The 16418-nt window shown below is 35.3% G+C and overlaps 1 protein-coding gene across 2 annotated transcripts in view; it reads left to right on the top strand.

Moving 5' to 3' along the window:
- The window catches only part of TENT2 (terminal nucleotidyltransferase 2), a 61958-nt gene that overhangs the window by 36499 nt on the left and 9041 nt on the right, over positions 1–16418 (top strand). For both annotated transcript variants that reach the window (XM_061158095.1, XM_061158096.1), the window contains exons 12-13: positions 3288–3331; positions 8452–8588. In XM_061158095.1, coding sequence (XP_061014078.1) covers positions 3288–3331; positions 8452–8588 — 181 coding nt within the window. The remainder of the gene's footprint in view (positions 1–3287; positions 3332–8451; positions 8589–16418) is intronic.

Here is a 16418-nt window from a genome sequence, read left to right as displayed (position 1 = left end):
AATAAGTAATTGCTTTTCTTGTCATGCAAGACTCTTCAGGTGTATTGAGCAGTTTTAGCTCTGCCACAGTTAACTAATTTTTGTGATTTTGGCCAAGTAATTCTACCTTGCTGGCCTTAATATTCGTCTGTAACACTAATAGTTAGATTAGATGACCTTTAAGTTTCATTTAACTTTAAATGCTTTAATGTCTTTTCTGCCATGAACAGAGAAAGGAAACAGGTCCTCTCTATGTAGAAAGGTTGAAAAGGTTAATTAATGCATTTCCTAGCACAAATTTCAACAATTAGGACTGTAGCATGCCAGGCTCCTCTGTCCGTGGAATTTTCCAGGCAAGAATACTGGAGTAGGTAGCCATTCCCTACTCTAGGGGATCTTCCCAGACCAGGGATAGAATCTGGATCTCCTGCATTGCAGGCAGATTCTTTATTGTCTGAGCCACCTGGGAAGCCCCAATTACAAACTGCATATGCTTGAAAATGTGACTCCTGAAAGCATGAGGGGAAAACTCATTGAGAAGAGAGTTTACTAGCAATCTAATATTAAGAGTGTTTTGAGAGAACAGCATCGAAACATGTATATTATCAAGGGTGAAACAGATCACCAGCCCAGGTTGGATGCATGAGACAAGTGCTCGGGGCTGGTGCACTGGGAAGACCCAGAGGGATGATTTCATGTCAATGTATGGCAAAAACCACTACAGTATTGTAAAGTTAATTAGCCTCCAACTAATTAGCCTCCAACTAATAAAAATAAATGGAAAAAAAAAAAGAAATAGGTGAGTCAACATTAAAAAAAAAAGTTAATAGTAAAGGCAAAAGTGTCAATTGGTTAGAAACAATAATATGAGTGAATGAATAGTCGTGGACTGTTTACCACGTTACCAGGTATAGATCTATCTTTAGGCATTTTTAAATTGTTCTTGCATTTTCAGAATTAGTGGTTGTTTAGTGTTGTTGAGGATCTGCTTTTTTTTTTTATTAGTGTAATCTTTGATGAATTAGCATGGAACGTGTGTGTGTATAAATTAGTGAAGGCCTGACAAGAAAGGTCTCATTCGAAATACAGGCAAAGTAAAATTGTATAGATTAAGTCTGTTCAAGGTATAATCTATTGGTCTTTTATTTTAATAATAAACTTGTCTTATTTTGCTTTTTAGAGAGCAAAATATTATGACTTCAAAATAGATATCATAATAGATGTTACAGAGATTCTTCCAGAATCTGTATTGCTTTGGAATAAAATATTTGGAAAAACTACTAAATGTTTCGAGGTTACTATCAGGATAGCATTGATAAATAATTGCCAGGGTACGTTAATTGCTTCTCTAATGACTAGTATTTTTAAATCTTTAAGGCAAGGGATTTATTGAATGATAACCCTGCCCTCAAAAACTTCCACAGTGCTTAGTTCTAAAGACTCTTTATCTATTGAAAGACCCTATTCCAGTGTTTTGTGTTTATTTTTCTCTCCTGGCATTCTAGTTGTGATTCGGTCACAAGAATGCGATAATATTTTTTAAAAAGTTTCTACAGTCTTTTATTTTACTGGGAGTGTTCAATGGGTATAGAGTTTAGATTTCTAGACTTAAAACTTAAACTAATTTCTAGTCAGAGTTTTCAATTTGTCATCTATGTTATAATGAAAATTATTAAAATTCTATTAAAATGTTAGACAAATACAGAGACTTTTAAGATTAAGTGACTGGGGCTTGAGTTTATTTGTAGGGTCTTCTAGAATTTGAGCATTTGAATGCCTTTAGGGAAAGAAGATACATAGCCTTAATTCCTGAGGGTGATTCTGGTAAGTAATGAGTGAGTTTTTTTCCCCTAATATTCTTAGTCATATATTGTGAACATTCCATACTATCATGGAAATTTATTCTAATTTTATTTTATTTATTATTTTGTTCTAATTTTCAACTTGGGAGTAAAGTGTGATACAGAAAAGATATTTAAATAAAGCATCCTACTTTGTACTATGTGGTAAAAATTTATACATTTATAATCATAGTTGGAGACCATATAAATTGATCATAATGGTTGATTTTGTGTTCATTAATGTATTCCAGTACTCATTTAAAAATTTTTGCTAAATAGCAGATTAAAAGTGAATTAATGATTCTTTGTTGCTGAATTTATTTAACTATAGTTGATCCTTGAACAGCATAGGTTTGAATTGTGCGGGTCTACTTACAGATTTTTATTTATTACATGATCTGTAGTTGGTTGAATCTGTAGATTTAAAACCTCAGATATGGAGAGCCAACTGTAAAGTTGCATGCAGATTTTCAACTATACAGGGGTTGGCACCCCTGACCCCTGAGTTATTCAAGGGTCAGCTGTCTATATAATGTATTTATAATTCTTAAGCACATAGTTTACTATGGAGTATTGTATTGGTCTTTAATCTTAAAGAAATCTTATAAATGTGTTATTTGTATCTTACCATATTCAAGACACTGTATTTTATAGTTGTTTCATATATTGTAAGTATTAAGCACTTTGCCTTTCTTGTTGTTCCATCTACATTATAATGATGTGAAATTACAGTTAATGCATTTAATGAAATTGGATTCGGGGAAAGCTGTTGAAGGGTGAAGAATGGCAGTTAAAAATACAGTGACATATGAAGATATTGATTCTTTTGTATAAAATTTTATTTTATAGCGGATTGGTGCAGATCTCCTGATTTAGATTTCTAAACTTTGCTGAGGTTTTCTTTTTTAAAATATATAAATGAAGTTGAAGATTTTTTTTTCAATTGTTTCTTCCTCAGTAGATCAGTTTTCTAAAACTATCTCAATTTTGATATTATTGTTAGAAGAAATTAAATAATAAAGGAACAATTATGATAGAGCTGTTATTCTTACGATGTAGTGCCATTGGACTGTACTTTCAAAGTTTTTTTTGATAGTTAGAACCATCTTAACAATGTCTGTTTAATATCTGTAGCACAATCCTTCTCTTGCTTATTTTGTGTGTGTGTGTCTAGTGTTGGACCAAATGTGTGTCCATTTATTGATGATCTATTTTTCTAAAACCATGTAAGGAACATTGGTTTACATAGAAGTATACATAACTTATTAATAGACCTTAAAATGTCAACTTTGATATATTTTGAATTTTAATTTTTAGGGATCAGAATTAATTTCACAAAATATGTGAAAACTGTTGAATTTTAGCATAAACCCATATAGTCTTATACCTGTGGGTAGCTGACAAATTAATTGCTTTGTAAAATGAATTACATGAATCACGGCAGCTTTAAACTTTTTCTTTTTATAGCCTTACCTGAACCCATCCTTCCATCCATCCAAAAAATTTACCCAGTAAGTGTTTTTTATAAATTATTATAATACCTGTTATGACAAGTGTACGTGGAACTATTATGTGCAATATTATTGTGAATAAAAATAGAAATAGTTACCTTCTAAGTTATGATAATATTTCTACATAGGCTGAGGTAAACATTGACCACTAGAATGTTAAAAATATTTCATGTAATTTTTTGGAAGTCTCTGCTATTTTTTTTGATTATTGACAGACAATCTTGTCCTTTATGTTAATGATGGAACTTTTTGTATGACACTGATGATTATCATTAATGGGAATGAAATATACTTAGTTGATGAAGGCACATTTGGACTCAGACCAGTTTTTTTCATGTTACTTTAAAATGTAGTTTTAGAACATTTCTTTAGTAGCTCAGAAGTTTTACAACCTAACATACGTGTAATTTGAAATCAGAGGAAAAAATTTCACCTAGAGCCAGACGTCCTGGAATGTGAAGTTAGGTGAACCTTAGGAAGCATTGCTACAAATGAAGCAAGTTGAGATGTTGGAATTCCATCTACGCTTCTTAAGAAGTTGAACAATTGGATAACCTTTTAATGTTTCATTTGATCTTATCAAGTAACATTCTAAGAGGTAGCATGTACACTGTCTTTGTATGTACATTATTAAGAATCCTGGTGAAGTTAATTAGAAACCCTCAAGAAATGAAGTGTGCCTACTAGAAAAAGTTTAATATGTACTCAGTTTGAGTTTAGAGAAACCTTGGTAATGTACATATTAATAATCTATATGAATATTTTTGTTTCTTTTCTAGTTTTTATGTTCTTCTTTTTTTTCCAGATTTCAGTGTTTCTTTCTTTATATAAGTCTTACCATTTCTGTTTTCCTCCATAGTCATTCTTGTTCCTGGTTTTTTTGGAAATATTTAAGCTGCTTGCGTAGAATGTTTGACATGCCTTTTAAAACCACATTTTTTACCTGTTAATTCATAAACTTTTAAGAAGAGTTTTCTGAACTTACTAGTCATGCTATATAGGAAACATAACATCCCTGTTGAGTGATCAAAGTTTTTCAAAGAACTTATTTTATATGTATGAGAAAATATAATAAATATATTGACATAGAGCCTAAATTAAATGTAATCTTTGTTGATTGAGAAGTGATGTTCTTGTTTTTGAACATCAGTTATTCTTGTAATGCTCACATGTGAGGTGCTGGATAATATAGGTTCACTGTAAATAGTCTTGCTGCAGTGGGGGCCTCTCAGTTCATGGTGGGTCGTCTATGAGAAGAGACCATTTAACAAGAAGAACCTTCTGGAATCTGTCTCATCTTCTTCCTTTTAAAAATAAATTTCTGCTATGAAGAGCTATTATAATGAATGTATAGTACAGCTGGGTATCAGTATTTATGCTTTTAAGTAGTATGACAAAGAAGACTTCAGAAAGTGTAGAAATGTAAATAATGTGAACTTTTGGACCTATTCTTGAATGTTTTCTTCCCTCTATAAAGTATTTTTTTGTCATTTTCATGTTTCTTCAAAATTTAGAAAATATTAATTAAAAAGTTAGTGTAATATTTCAATTCAGTTGTGATATTGAATTAATGAAAGAAAAGGATAAAACAGACATCTTTATCTTTGAAAACTATATCACGATATATAGCATTATTGATTATTACTTCTTAATTATTGACCTAAAGCAACATCAGTGATAGAGGACAGAGTGTTTACTATTGAGTTAAAGAAATGAAGTTGAGAAGTTTAAATATATAAACTCAGATTAAGTGTGTGAAGGGATTTTTATTTTAATGTAAGCATTTTATGAGATTTACCTGCTACACTTATGCTAGATAGATTTATCAAGACAACTTATATTTGTTTCCTTCCCTAGTGATGTCTTCCTATTTTCAGAAACCAAAGTTAATTCCAAAGTAATACATTGAAAGTTGCCAGAGGTAACCATAGTGTGTTATTGTAGATGTGCAGTTAAAATAATGATGATGCCTGGCATATACTGAATAATTAATAAGTAGGTAATACTCTTGTTACTTTTCTTTCCATATACATTGTATCATATAATTTGTATAACGCCCTGTGAATGCTATTATTTTCCTTGTATTATGGATGAAGGAGCTTGACGTTTGGAAAGCTAGGTAACGTGGTTAAGTTCATGTAGCTAATGGAAGAACAGGTTTTATACCTAGGCCTGACTCCAGAACTCAGGCTCTTCACTACTTCATAATAGTACTTCTATTTTGTGTTAAATACTTTAACTCCTTTCAAAAGTTGGAAGATCTCATATCAGATGAAGTTTAAAGGCAATTTATTTATCAATCTTTAATATACCTCACTAGATTAGTGATGATCTGCTTATAGTTAAATCTTGGTAGAACTTCAGTGTATCATTTAGTTCTCTCTATTCACTTATAACTCCACTTAAATGCTCTGTATCAGTTATCCTTTTCTTTGAGATCTTCCTTAACATTTCTTTCTAGGCTTTAATAATTCATATTCTTAGAAAATTGTGCAGCTTATATTTCTTTGCCTAGAGATGGAAAACAGTCATCTTTCATTTAAGCTATACCTTTAGAACAGTTACCAAGTAAACAAGTTAACCCAGTTTAATGTAGTCCAGAAAGTGCTTAATTGCCCACATTTTGGACTTTAAAGATTATGACACAGCCTCAAAAAGTGATGGGAGTCTGGCAGAAGGTGTTTTTGTTAGGCAGTTGTATGGACAGAAACAGACTTTTCAGATGTTTTTTGAGATTACTTATTTAAATTTTTCTTAACTTGGTATTGTGAAGAGAAATGGAAGATATGTGTCTTCAGCATTTAAATATCATTTGGAAAATGGTTTTAGGAATTAAGTCATTGCATATTTGGATATCAGAAGCCCAAAATAAGACAGAACCTTAGAAAATAGTAAGTATATTTTCTGTGTTAAAAAATTAAACCAATAAATATCAATAATCCAAAGGAGAAAAATGCTGTAAGAAACAGGTTTTGTATTGGTTAAATTGTTTTTCTGTGGATTTAGATTGTAGTTTTAAAGGCTGCTTTTATTTCTTTGGCTTTTGGATTACTCTTTCTGTGCTTTCTAATCTGTTAGCTTAAACTCTGCCCACCTTCATCCTATCTGAAGTAACATACTCTATTTCAATACGTAAATGCAATTGGGGAGCTCCTTTTAAAGAAATAACTTGGATGAAATTTTTCTTAAAGCAGAAAATCTTTTTGTACTATGAAGGATTACCAAAAATGGGTGTTACTTAAGGTTAAATAGAATTCCTTTTTACTCGTAGCTTCTTTTAGTTGGATCCTAATTTTTGTTTGTTTGTATTTCTCCTTTAGTTCTCCCTCAGTAGGTATGATATGACCCTTTTTACATATGATCTTGAAAAAGAACAGTGGCGCTAAGACAACACAGACCGGGGTCTTTCAGCATTTTAATACAATAGGCCTTATAACGCTACAGTTTTAATCTCACAATTACTGATATATTTCTTTAAATTACTGAAAAACACAAATTTTAAAGGAGGTTCTGACAGTTTTAAACTTCAAGTAAGAAAATGGCTGCTGTTTCAGCATCATTTTGTAAATTGAATGTTTATTGTGCTAAGTGCTAGAAATCAAAATTAACAAGCTTTCAGAGCAGAAATTGTTAAACAGTGACCCACTTCTTTTTCCTGTCATTTGAACTTATACCTTTTTGTTTAATTTGCTGGAGAATATTATTTCAATTTTACGCTTTAAAGTCCTAAGCCCAGTTTTATGCTTAACAAGAGAGAATGTAAGAGTGAGACAAGTGAGAGACCTGTTCTCCCTTCTGCTGTTACAAATCAGTGCTTGTCTCCGACCCCCTAGTCTTTGGGATAAAGAAGATTTCTACTTGGGTCATGACCTGTAATGTTACATCTGTTAGATGTGTAAGGCAAGTCCCACATTTAGGAATGCCATCTTTGTGAATTGTGGTTGGAGTAGGATATTTTCTTCTGGCAAAAAGATAATCACTTCTTGGTAGTTAAAATTATTGATAAAATTATAGATAATGGGGCAGGAGGAGAAGATGTTTCTATTTTCTTGCTCCTTGTTTTTACTGATGTATTTTGAGAATACCATTAAGTAGGTGCACTACCCTATTTCTCCGTATTACTGGGGTTATTCCAATGTTACTAATTGAATTAATATCCATAAACCCAAGTTTGATCTGTTGGGTAGTTGAGAACCTTAAGTATAGTTGTCATTCCGATGTCTGGAAAAGACCAATTTGTCTTTTTGTTTAATCGTTTTGTTTTTAAAACTTTCTACTTAGTGGCAAAGGAGAATATAGAAAACCTTTTTTGAGGGCACTGTGAAAATTACCTGAAAAAGTATTTTCTAAGATAATGGATATGTATTACTTGAGAATTTCTATAGTTCAGTTTATTTTAGAGCCATAACTTTCTACTAATAAGGGAAAGATCAGATGTGAAAATGAATGGCATTCCATAGGCAGAAAGAATAAGTACTCACTGGTATTCTTTCTAATAGGTGACTTCTTTGGGCCTAGAATGCAAGCATATGATATCCTCCTTTATGAATATTGTACTAAAAATGAATAGCTCAATATTGCTTGCTGATTTGATTTTTCAAGTTCAGTTTGTGTTGAACATTATTTCTATTCCCTCTAAAATGCAACATACAAAAATGAAATACAAAAATGAAATAGAATTGTAAAAATTCTTAAAATCAGTGTCAGTACTATTTATATATTAAACTTCTATGACCTTTGCGAGATTTTAAGTGGCAGTTAGAAAAAGCTCTTACCTTGAGATATATTTGTAAAGAAATCTATATTTATTGGATGGAATCTTGGTATGTACTGTAAGGTTTTATATATGAATTAAAAAACTTTTGCTCCCATGGAATTCATTTGGTTAACTGAGTGATATACCTCAGTTGAGGATTAGAATGTCTTAGTTTTTCAGGTTCTTTCTGGCTTAGTCCATACATTGTTGAAATCTTTACTGGGAGAAAATCTTCAGATTTCCACATTGCCAATGTAAAGAAAATTCTCTCTTCTCCAGACAGCCTTATATTAAGATTTATAAGGTTTTTTGGGGGGTGTGTTTTTAAATGGCCTCACACATTTTTCCTTTTTCTTTTTGATAGGAATCTTTTAGTCCTTCTGTACAGTTGCACCTTGTACATCAAGCGCCATGTAATGTTCCTCCTTACCTCTCAAAGAATGAATCAAACCTTGGGGACCTCTTACTGGGCTTTCTGAAATATTATGCTACAGAATTTGAGTAAGTGAAACTTCAAATTGTGTATATTTGTTTGTGTATAAATGAATGCAACAAATTGGGTCAGAAAATGTATTTATCAATTTCATTGTTATAAACTAGTTCAGAAATGTGTAGTTTATAAAATGTAATACCTAGTGATGTCCTGTTTCAAGCTAATAAAAAAAAATAGTAAGCCTACTATTTGGAGAAGGCAATGGCACCCCACTCCAGTACTCTTGCCTGGAAAATCCCATGGACAGAGGAACCTGGTGGGCTGCAGTCCGTGGGGTCGCTAAGAGTTGAACATGACTGAGTGACTTCACTTTCACTTTTCACTTGCATGCATTGGAGAAGGAAATGGCAAGCCACTCCAGTGTTCTTTTTTTTTTTCCATTTATTTTTATTAGTTGGAGGCTAATTACTTTACAGTATTGTAGTGGTTTTTGCCATACATTGACATGAATCAGCCATGGATTTACATGTGTTCCCCATCCCCATCACTCCAGTGTTCTTGCCTGGAGAATCCCAGGAACGGGGGAGTCTGGTGGGCTGCCGTCTGGGGGGTCGCACAGAGTCGAACACAACTGAAGTGACTTGGCAGCAGCAGCAGCAAGCCTACTGTTAGTTGATTTCAGTAGCGATCCCCTTTTATATTTAGCTGTCTCTTTACATAGTAAGACCGGAATAAATATGTCGGTCCTGTGTCAGGTCAGTCGCTCAGTCGTGTCCGACTCTTTGCGACCCTATGAACTGCAGCACGCCAGGCCTCCCTGTCCATCTCCAACTCCTGGAGTCCATGCAAACCCATGTCCATTGTGTCGGTGATGCCATCCAACCATCTCATCCTCTGTCGTCCCCTTCTCCTCCTGCCCTCAATCTTTCCCAGCATCAGGGTCTTTTCAGATGAGTCAGCTCTCTGCATCAGGTGGCCAAAGTATTGGAGTTTCAGCTTCAACATCAGTCCCTCCAGTGAACACCCAGGACTGATCGCCTTTAGGATGGACTGGTTGGATCTCCTTGCAAATGCTATATAATTTGGAATATATATTTTGTAGGAACTTAAAATTTGTAATTAAAAAAAACAAGCTAAAACAAACTTGGAAAAAGATGTAGTTAATACTGGATGTTTGGATAAATAGTTGTGTTTGTATGATATACACATCAAAGAATACTTCTCACTTTTTTCTTTTTTGGTGAGAGTGATATGTAGAGTGTGTAATCGGGCTGGCCATAACTGGAACTTCTTACGGGAGTTCTTAGTCCAGACAGAGTAGAATTAGGAGCTGTATGCACCTCTTCTGATCAGTCTGGGAAAGCCTGAAGGGGGGAATGAGAGAGTTTAGGAGTGGTGACGCATTAGAGGAGGAGAGGGCAGTAACCGTAGGCTGCTGTTTTGGAAAGGTTTGGAGGGGGAGCAATAATGTAAGAGTAATAATTGCTATTACTTGGTGGGAAAAACTGTTCTAAGGAGGTCATATGCATTATCTCATTGAGTTTACATGAGTTGGTGTTATTTTATGCCTGTTTTACCAGTGGGACACATGGAGAGGTAAGGAAACTGGCCAAAAATCTCATAGGTAGTAAGGGGAATATTTCAGATAACTTTGAATGCAAAATTCACTCTCTTAACTATGATACTTTACTGAAATGTTGATACTATCTGCTGTCATACAGAAGTTTTGAAGAAACCTGACTCATATAAGATGAAACAGGGCCTGAAGAAGTATTATTTAAATTCCTTCAAATAAACTTCCATCTGTTTTGTTTACGTTTGTATCTCCATTACCTTGCCCAATGCCAGATAGTTGGTACTTGGAAAATACTTGTTATAGAATCATTTTGAAGGATAAAGATTATGGATGTAAGTCAAAGATCCTTAAGGTGACTTAAAAATTACTGAATTAGGTTAACAAAAGGAGTAAGAAAAGTGCTAAAGGAAAGTAGTTCAATAAGAATGAAGTTTTAATAATCCAGGTTAAAAATGATTAGGACCTGAATGTAAGTCTAGGCAGCAAAAATAGAAAGGAAAGAGGAGCCTTTGTTTATATAGAGATGAGGAAAGATTTAAGTCTACAGGGGACATAAGAGACTATAAAGATCATTCTGGAGTTAAGATTTTTTTAAGATGTTGCAATGATAAAAGCTAATGGTTCATGAATGTTTACCTAGTGCCCTGCATTATGCTGAATGATTCCCATGTATTATCTCATGTAATCCTCACAATAACCCCCTTTCAAGCTTTGGCAATTTGTGAACTTTGTCCTCTGATGATACAGTTAGATAATTGTATTCAGTTAGAGAACCAGGACTCAGATTCCAGTGACTCCAAAGCCACATACTTAATTGTTAGACTGCATCAGCGTATCTGTGGTGTTATGTCAGTTGGATATTGGGGGAGGTTTGTAGAGAGGGAAAGGATTCATAGAAGAAAGGTACTTTTCTGCCATGTTGAGTTTAGCATTAGAGCATCTAGGGAAATGCCTTGAAAATCAGCTGCTTTTCAAGTCAAATGACTGAAACAAAATGATAGACGTTCAGGTTTGTGTGTTAGTTCACTTTGAGCTTGCTGTGTGGCATGACATGGCACTAGAATGCTGGTGCTTGGAGAGAGGTTTTGAACTTTTAGATACACTTGTTATGATGGTGCATGATTTAGGTGACATATTTATCTCCTGTTTGATCATGTAGTGCATTGTTGTTTCATACCAGATGTTTTCAGAAATTTGACTATAGGGAGCATAGCCAAGAGTGTAGTCATGGTAATGAACTAGGTGCCTGTTTAGGAATTCTCGCAGCCATTAGGAGGGTTTGTAAGGATTTCTTCTGAAGTTTGAGATACTCAGTTAAAAAATTCCCTTTACTGAAAGACAAAGAATTAAGTGCCTGTGAAAGGATGCTAGAGTACATGGTATAAATGTTGCTGAGATTTTTATACAGCCATTTAAAAATTGCTAAGATTTTCTTACCTACTTCACTCATAGCTTTCTCCTTAAACTTTGCTGCTGAAAATTACAAAAATGAAGCCAAGTTTCTAGAAATGTACCCAGGAGCGGGGAACTGACAGTATAGGAGAAAGGGGGTCAGGTGGCTCAGGGAATCTGGAAAAATACAGTCAGTTTAATCATTTTGTATGTTAGGAAAAAGAAAAGTGTACGTTTTAAATATCTTATAGACTGATAGATGCTGTAGATTCTAGGAACCTTAAAAAGTATCTGTTTTATAATTGCCTTTATTTTCTTGATGCCTAATCACACATCATTACTGCTAGTCTGTCTGTTGAATTAAAAATACATACTTATATACTTAAATACACACTTTTTTTAAAAAAAGGAAATAACAAAGGTCCAGTTTTTCTATCTCCTTTCTTATTCTTACTTATTCCTTATTTTATTTAATCGGTAAATCAATGAGTGCCTACTGTATACCAGGCTATTTTCTCTGCACTGGGGATATGGCAGTTAAAACTGTCTTCATGGAGTTTATGTAGAGAGAGTCATGGAGAGATAGACTATAAATAAATAAAATGTATAATATGTTAGATGGTGGTAAGTGGAGAAAATTTTTTTTAAAAAGATTCTGATGTATTGTTGCAGTTTTAATACGTGTATTGCCATTTAATACCTAGCATAGAGAGAGAATATTCTCACCAAAAAGGTGACCTTTGAAAAAAAGACTCAGTGGAGAGGAAGTTGTGAGTTACGTGTCTACATGGGAGAAGAACTTTCTAAACAGAAGGAAGAGCAACTGCAAAGACCCTGAGGTGGAGGTTTGCCCATGTTCAAGGAACAGCAAAGAGACCAGTGTGACTGGAAAAGACTGTAGAAGTTAAGGATGTCAGAGAGTTGAGGAAGTCCATGTCATGTAGGGTCTTGTAGTGAATTTTGATAACTTTGAATTTTTCTCACGAAGTGGGAAATCACTGAAGGGGTTTCACTAGAAAAATTAATGTGATCTGATTTAGTTTGCAACATGTTGCTGGATGAAAGCAGACTGAAGGGGGAGCTAGAGGCAGAAGCAAGGAGACGATTTAGGAAGGTATTGTGGTAATCTAAGAGAAACCATGTGACTTAGATAAAAGTGGCTGCAGTGGAAGTGGATGAGAAGTGGTCAGATTTTGCTTATGTTTTAATTTGCACCAGATTAATGTGACATAAGAGAAAGGGAAGAGCCAAGAATGACTTAAAAGTTTGAGACCTAAGCAACTGAAAGTATGGAGATGCACCTAGGTGTGAAGCGAAAAGCAAGGGAGAAACATTAGTGATTTTTAATGTTTTAAGGTTGAGATACCCACAAAACATTCAAGTAGAGATTTTAAGTGAAAGTGAAGTTGCTCAGTTCCTCCGTCCATAGGATTTTTCAGGCAGGAATACTGGAGTGGGCTGCCATTTTCTTCTCCAGGAGATCTTCCCAACCCAGTGATTGAACCCGGGTCTCCCGCATTGTAGGCAGACGCTTTACCGTCTGAGCCACCAGGGAAGTTTGAGATTTTAAGTAGAGAGTTGGATATGTAAGTCTAGAGTGCCAGAGACAAGTCACAGTTTTAGGGGTTTTTCATCTGGTAGATGGGATTTAAAAGCTAGAAAACTTTTTGAGAAGAGAGAAAAGGTCCAAAGACTAATAAACCCTTAGATACTCCGATGTCTTAGGTATACAAGGTTAAGAAGATACATGAATGTTTTAAGTGATGCAATGAAGAGAGAGAGATAATTTAGAAGGTATATATTCTGTGAAACAACTGGCCTAATTTCTCAAAAAGTCAAAGTCAGTTTAAAAAAAGTGGAGGGAACGTTTCCAGATTAAAGAGATGGAACAATCAAATACAATGGATGAAGCTTGATTGCAGTCTGATTGGGGTGGCAAAATTATAAAAGGCATTTGAGTTATATTAATGTCTTTTTTTTAATTTTTAAATTTTTTCATTTATTTTTATTAGTTGGAGGCTAATTACTTTACAGTATTGTAGTGGTTTTTGTCATACATCGACATGAATCAGCCATGGATTTACATGTATTCCCCATCCCGATCCCCCCTCCCACCTCCCTCTCCACCCGATCCCTCTGGGTCTTCCCAGTGCACCAGGCCCGAGCACTTGTCTCATGCATCCAACCTGGGCTGGTGATCTGTTTCACCCTAGATAATATACATGTTTCGATGCTGTTCTCTGGAAACATCCCACCCTCACCTTCTCCCACAGAGTCCAGAATTCTGTTCTGTACATCTGTGTCTCTTTTTCTGTTTTGCATATAGGGTTATCATTACCATCTTTCTAAATTCCATATATATGCGTTAGTATGCTGTAATGGTCTTTATCTTTCTGGCTTACTTCACTCTGTATAATGGGCTCCAGTTTCATCCATCTCATTAGAACTGATTCAAATGAATTCTTTTTAATGGCTGAGTAATATTCCATGGTGTATGTGTACCACAGCTTCCTTATCCATTCGTCTGCTGATGGGCATCTAGGTTGCTTCCATGTCCTGGCTATTATAAACAGTGTTTCGATGAACGTTGGGGTGCATGTGTCTCTTTCAGATCTGGGTTCCTCGGTGTGTCTGCCCAGGAGTGGGATTGCTGGGTCATATGGCAGTTCTATTTCCAGTTTTTTAAGAAATCTCCACACTGTTCTCCATAGTGGCTGTACTAGTTTGCATTCCCACCAACAGTGTAAGAGGGTTCCCTTTTCTCCACACCCCCTCCAGCATTTATTGCTTGTAGACTTTTGGATAGCAGCCATCCTGACTGGCGTGTAATGGTACCTCACTGTGGTTTTGATTTGCATTTCTCTGATGATGAGTGATGTTGAGCATCTTTTCATGTGTTAGCCATCTGTATGTCTTCTTTGGAGAAATGCCTGTTTAGTTCTTTGGCCCATTTTTTGATTGGGTTATATTAATGTCTTAATGCTGCTAATGTTACAAAGGAGAATGGCCTTATTCTTAGGTATATGCCAAAGGATTAAGAAATGAAGTTTCTCTCTGCTCTCACTTAATAAACGCTTTAGTTCAAAATATACACGTATAGGTACACACACAAGCAAATGTGGCAGAGTATTAACAACTGTTGAATTGCTTTTGAGTTTATGTTTTTTTTTAATTTATTTATTTTTTATTGAAGGATAATTGCTTTACAGAATTTTGCCGTTTTCTGTTTTTTATTTTTTTTTAATGTTTTATTTTGTATTGGGGTATAGCCAATTAACAAACAGTGCTGTAATGGATTCAGGTGGATAATGAAGTGTCTCAACCATAGATACACATGTATTGATTCTCCCCCAAACTTCCCTCCCATCCAGGCTGCCATGTAACATTGAGCTGAGTTCCATCTGCTATACAGTAGGTCCTTGTTGGTTATCCATTTTCTATATAGCAGTGTGTACATGTTAACTCCCTAACTATCCCTTCCCCCATACTTTACCCCATGTGCTTTTCATTTTTCCATTTGAAAAGTATCATAATACCAAGATGAACTAAAAATGAGATTAGGCATGAGAAGGAACTAACATGTAGTTCAGTTCAGTTCAGTTGCTCAGTCGTGTCCGACTCTGCGACCCCATGAACCACAGCATGCCAGGTCTCCCTGTCCATCACCAGCTCCTGGAGTCCGCCCAAACCCATGTCCATCGAGTTGGTGATGCCATCCAACCATCTCATCCTCTGTCGTCCCTTTCCCCTCCTGCCCTCAATCTTTCCCAGCATCAGGGTCTTTTCAAATGAGTCAGCTCTTCACATCAGGTGGCCAAAGTATTGGAATTTCAGCTTCAACATCAGTTCCTCCAATGAATATTCAGGACTGATCTCCTTTAGGATGGACTGGTTGAATCTCCTTGCAGTCCAAGGGACTCTCAAGAGTCTTCTCCAACACCACAGTTCAAAAGCATCAATTTTTCAGTGCTCAGCTTTCTTTATAGTCCAACTCTCACATCCATACATGATCACTGGAAAAACCGTAGCCTTGACTGGACAGACCTGTTGGCAAAGTAATGTCTCTGTTTTTTAATATGCTGTCTAGGTTGGTCATAACTTTCCTTCCAAGGAGTAAGCGTCTTTTAATTTCATGGCTGCAATCACCATCTGCAGCGATTTTGGAGCCCAGAAAAATAAAATCAGCCACTGTTTCCACTGTTTCCCCATCTATTTCCCATGAAGTGATGGGACCAGATGCCATGATGTTAGTTTTCTGATGTTAGTTGAGCTTTAAGCCAACTTTTTCACTCTTCTCTTTCACCTTCATCAAGAGGCTCTTTAGTTCTTTTTCACTTTCTGCCATAAGGGTAGTGTCATCTGCATATCTGAGGTTATTGATATTTCTCCCGGCAATCTTGATTCCAGCTTGTGCTTCTTCCATCCCAGCATTTCTCATGATGTACTCTGCATATAAGTTAAATAAGCAGGGTGACAATATACAGCCTTGACATACTCCTTTTCCTATTTGGAACCAGTCTGTTGTTCCATGTCCAGTTCTAACTGTTGCTTTCTGACCTGCATACAGATTTCTCAAGAGGCAGGTCAGGTGGTCTGGTATTCCCATCTCTTGAAGAATTTTCCACAGTTTATTGTGATCCACACAGTCAAAGGCTTTGGCATAGTCAATAAAGCAGAAATAGATGTTTTTCTGGAACTCTCTTGCTTTTTCTATGATCCAGCGGATGTTGGCAGTTTGATCTCTGGTTCCTCTGCCTTTTCTAAATCCATCTTGAACATCTGGAATTTCACGGTTCATGTATTGCTGAAGCCTGGCTTAGAGAATTTTAAGCATTACTTTCCTAGCGTGTGAGATGAGTCCAATTGTGTGGTAGTTTGAGCATTCTTTGGCATTGCCCTTCTTTGGGATTGGAATGAAAACTGACCTTTT

This window comes from Dama dama, chromosome 12, assembly GCF_033118175.1.
Source record: "Dama dama isolate Ldn47 chromosome 12, ASM3311817v1, whole genome shotgun sequence".
Taxonomy (NCBI): domain Eukaryota; kingdom Metazoa; phylum Chordata; class Mammalia; order Artiodactyla; family Cervidae; genus Dama; species Dama dama.
The sequence above is the reverse complement of the archived record's forward strand: the minus strand, read 5'-3'. Positions and strand labels throughout refer to the sequence as shown.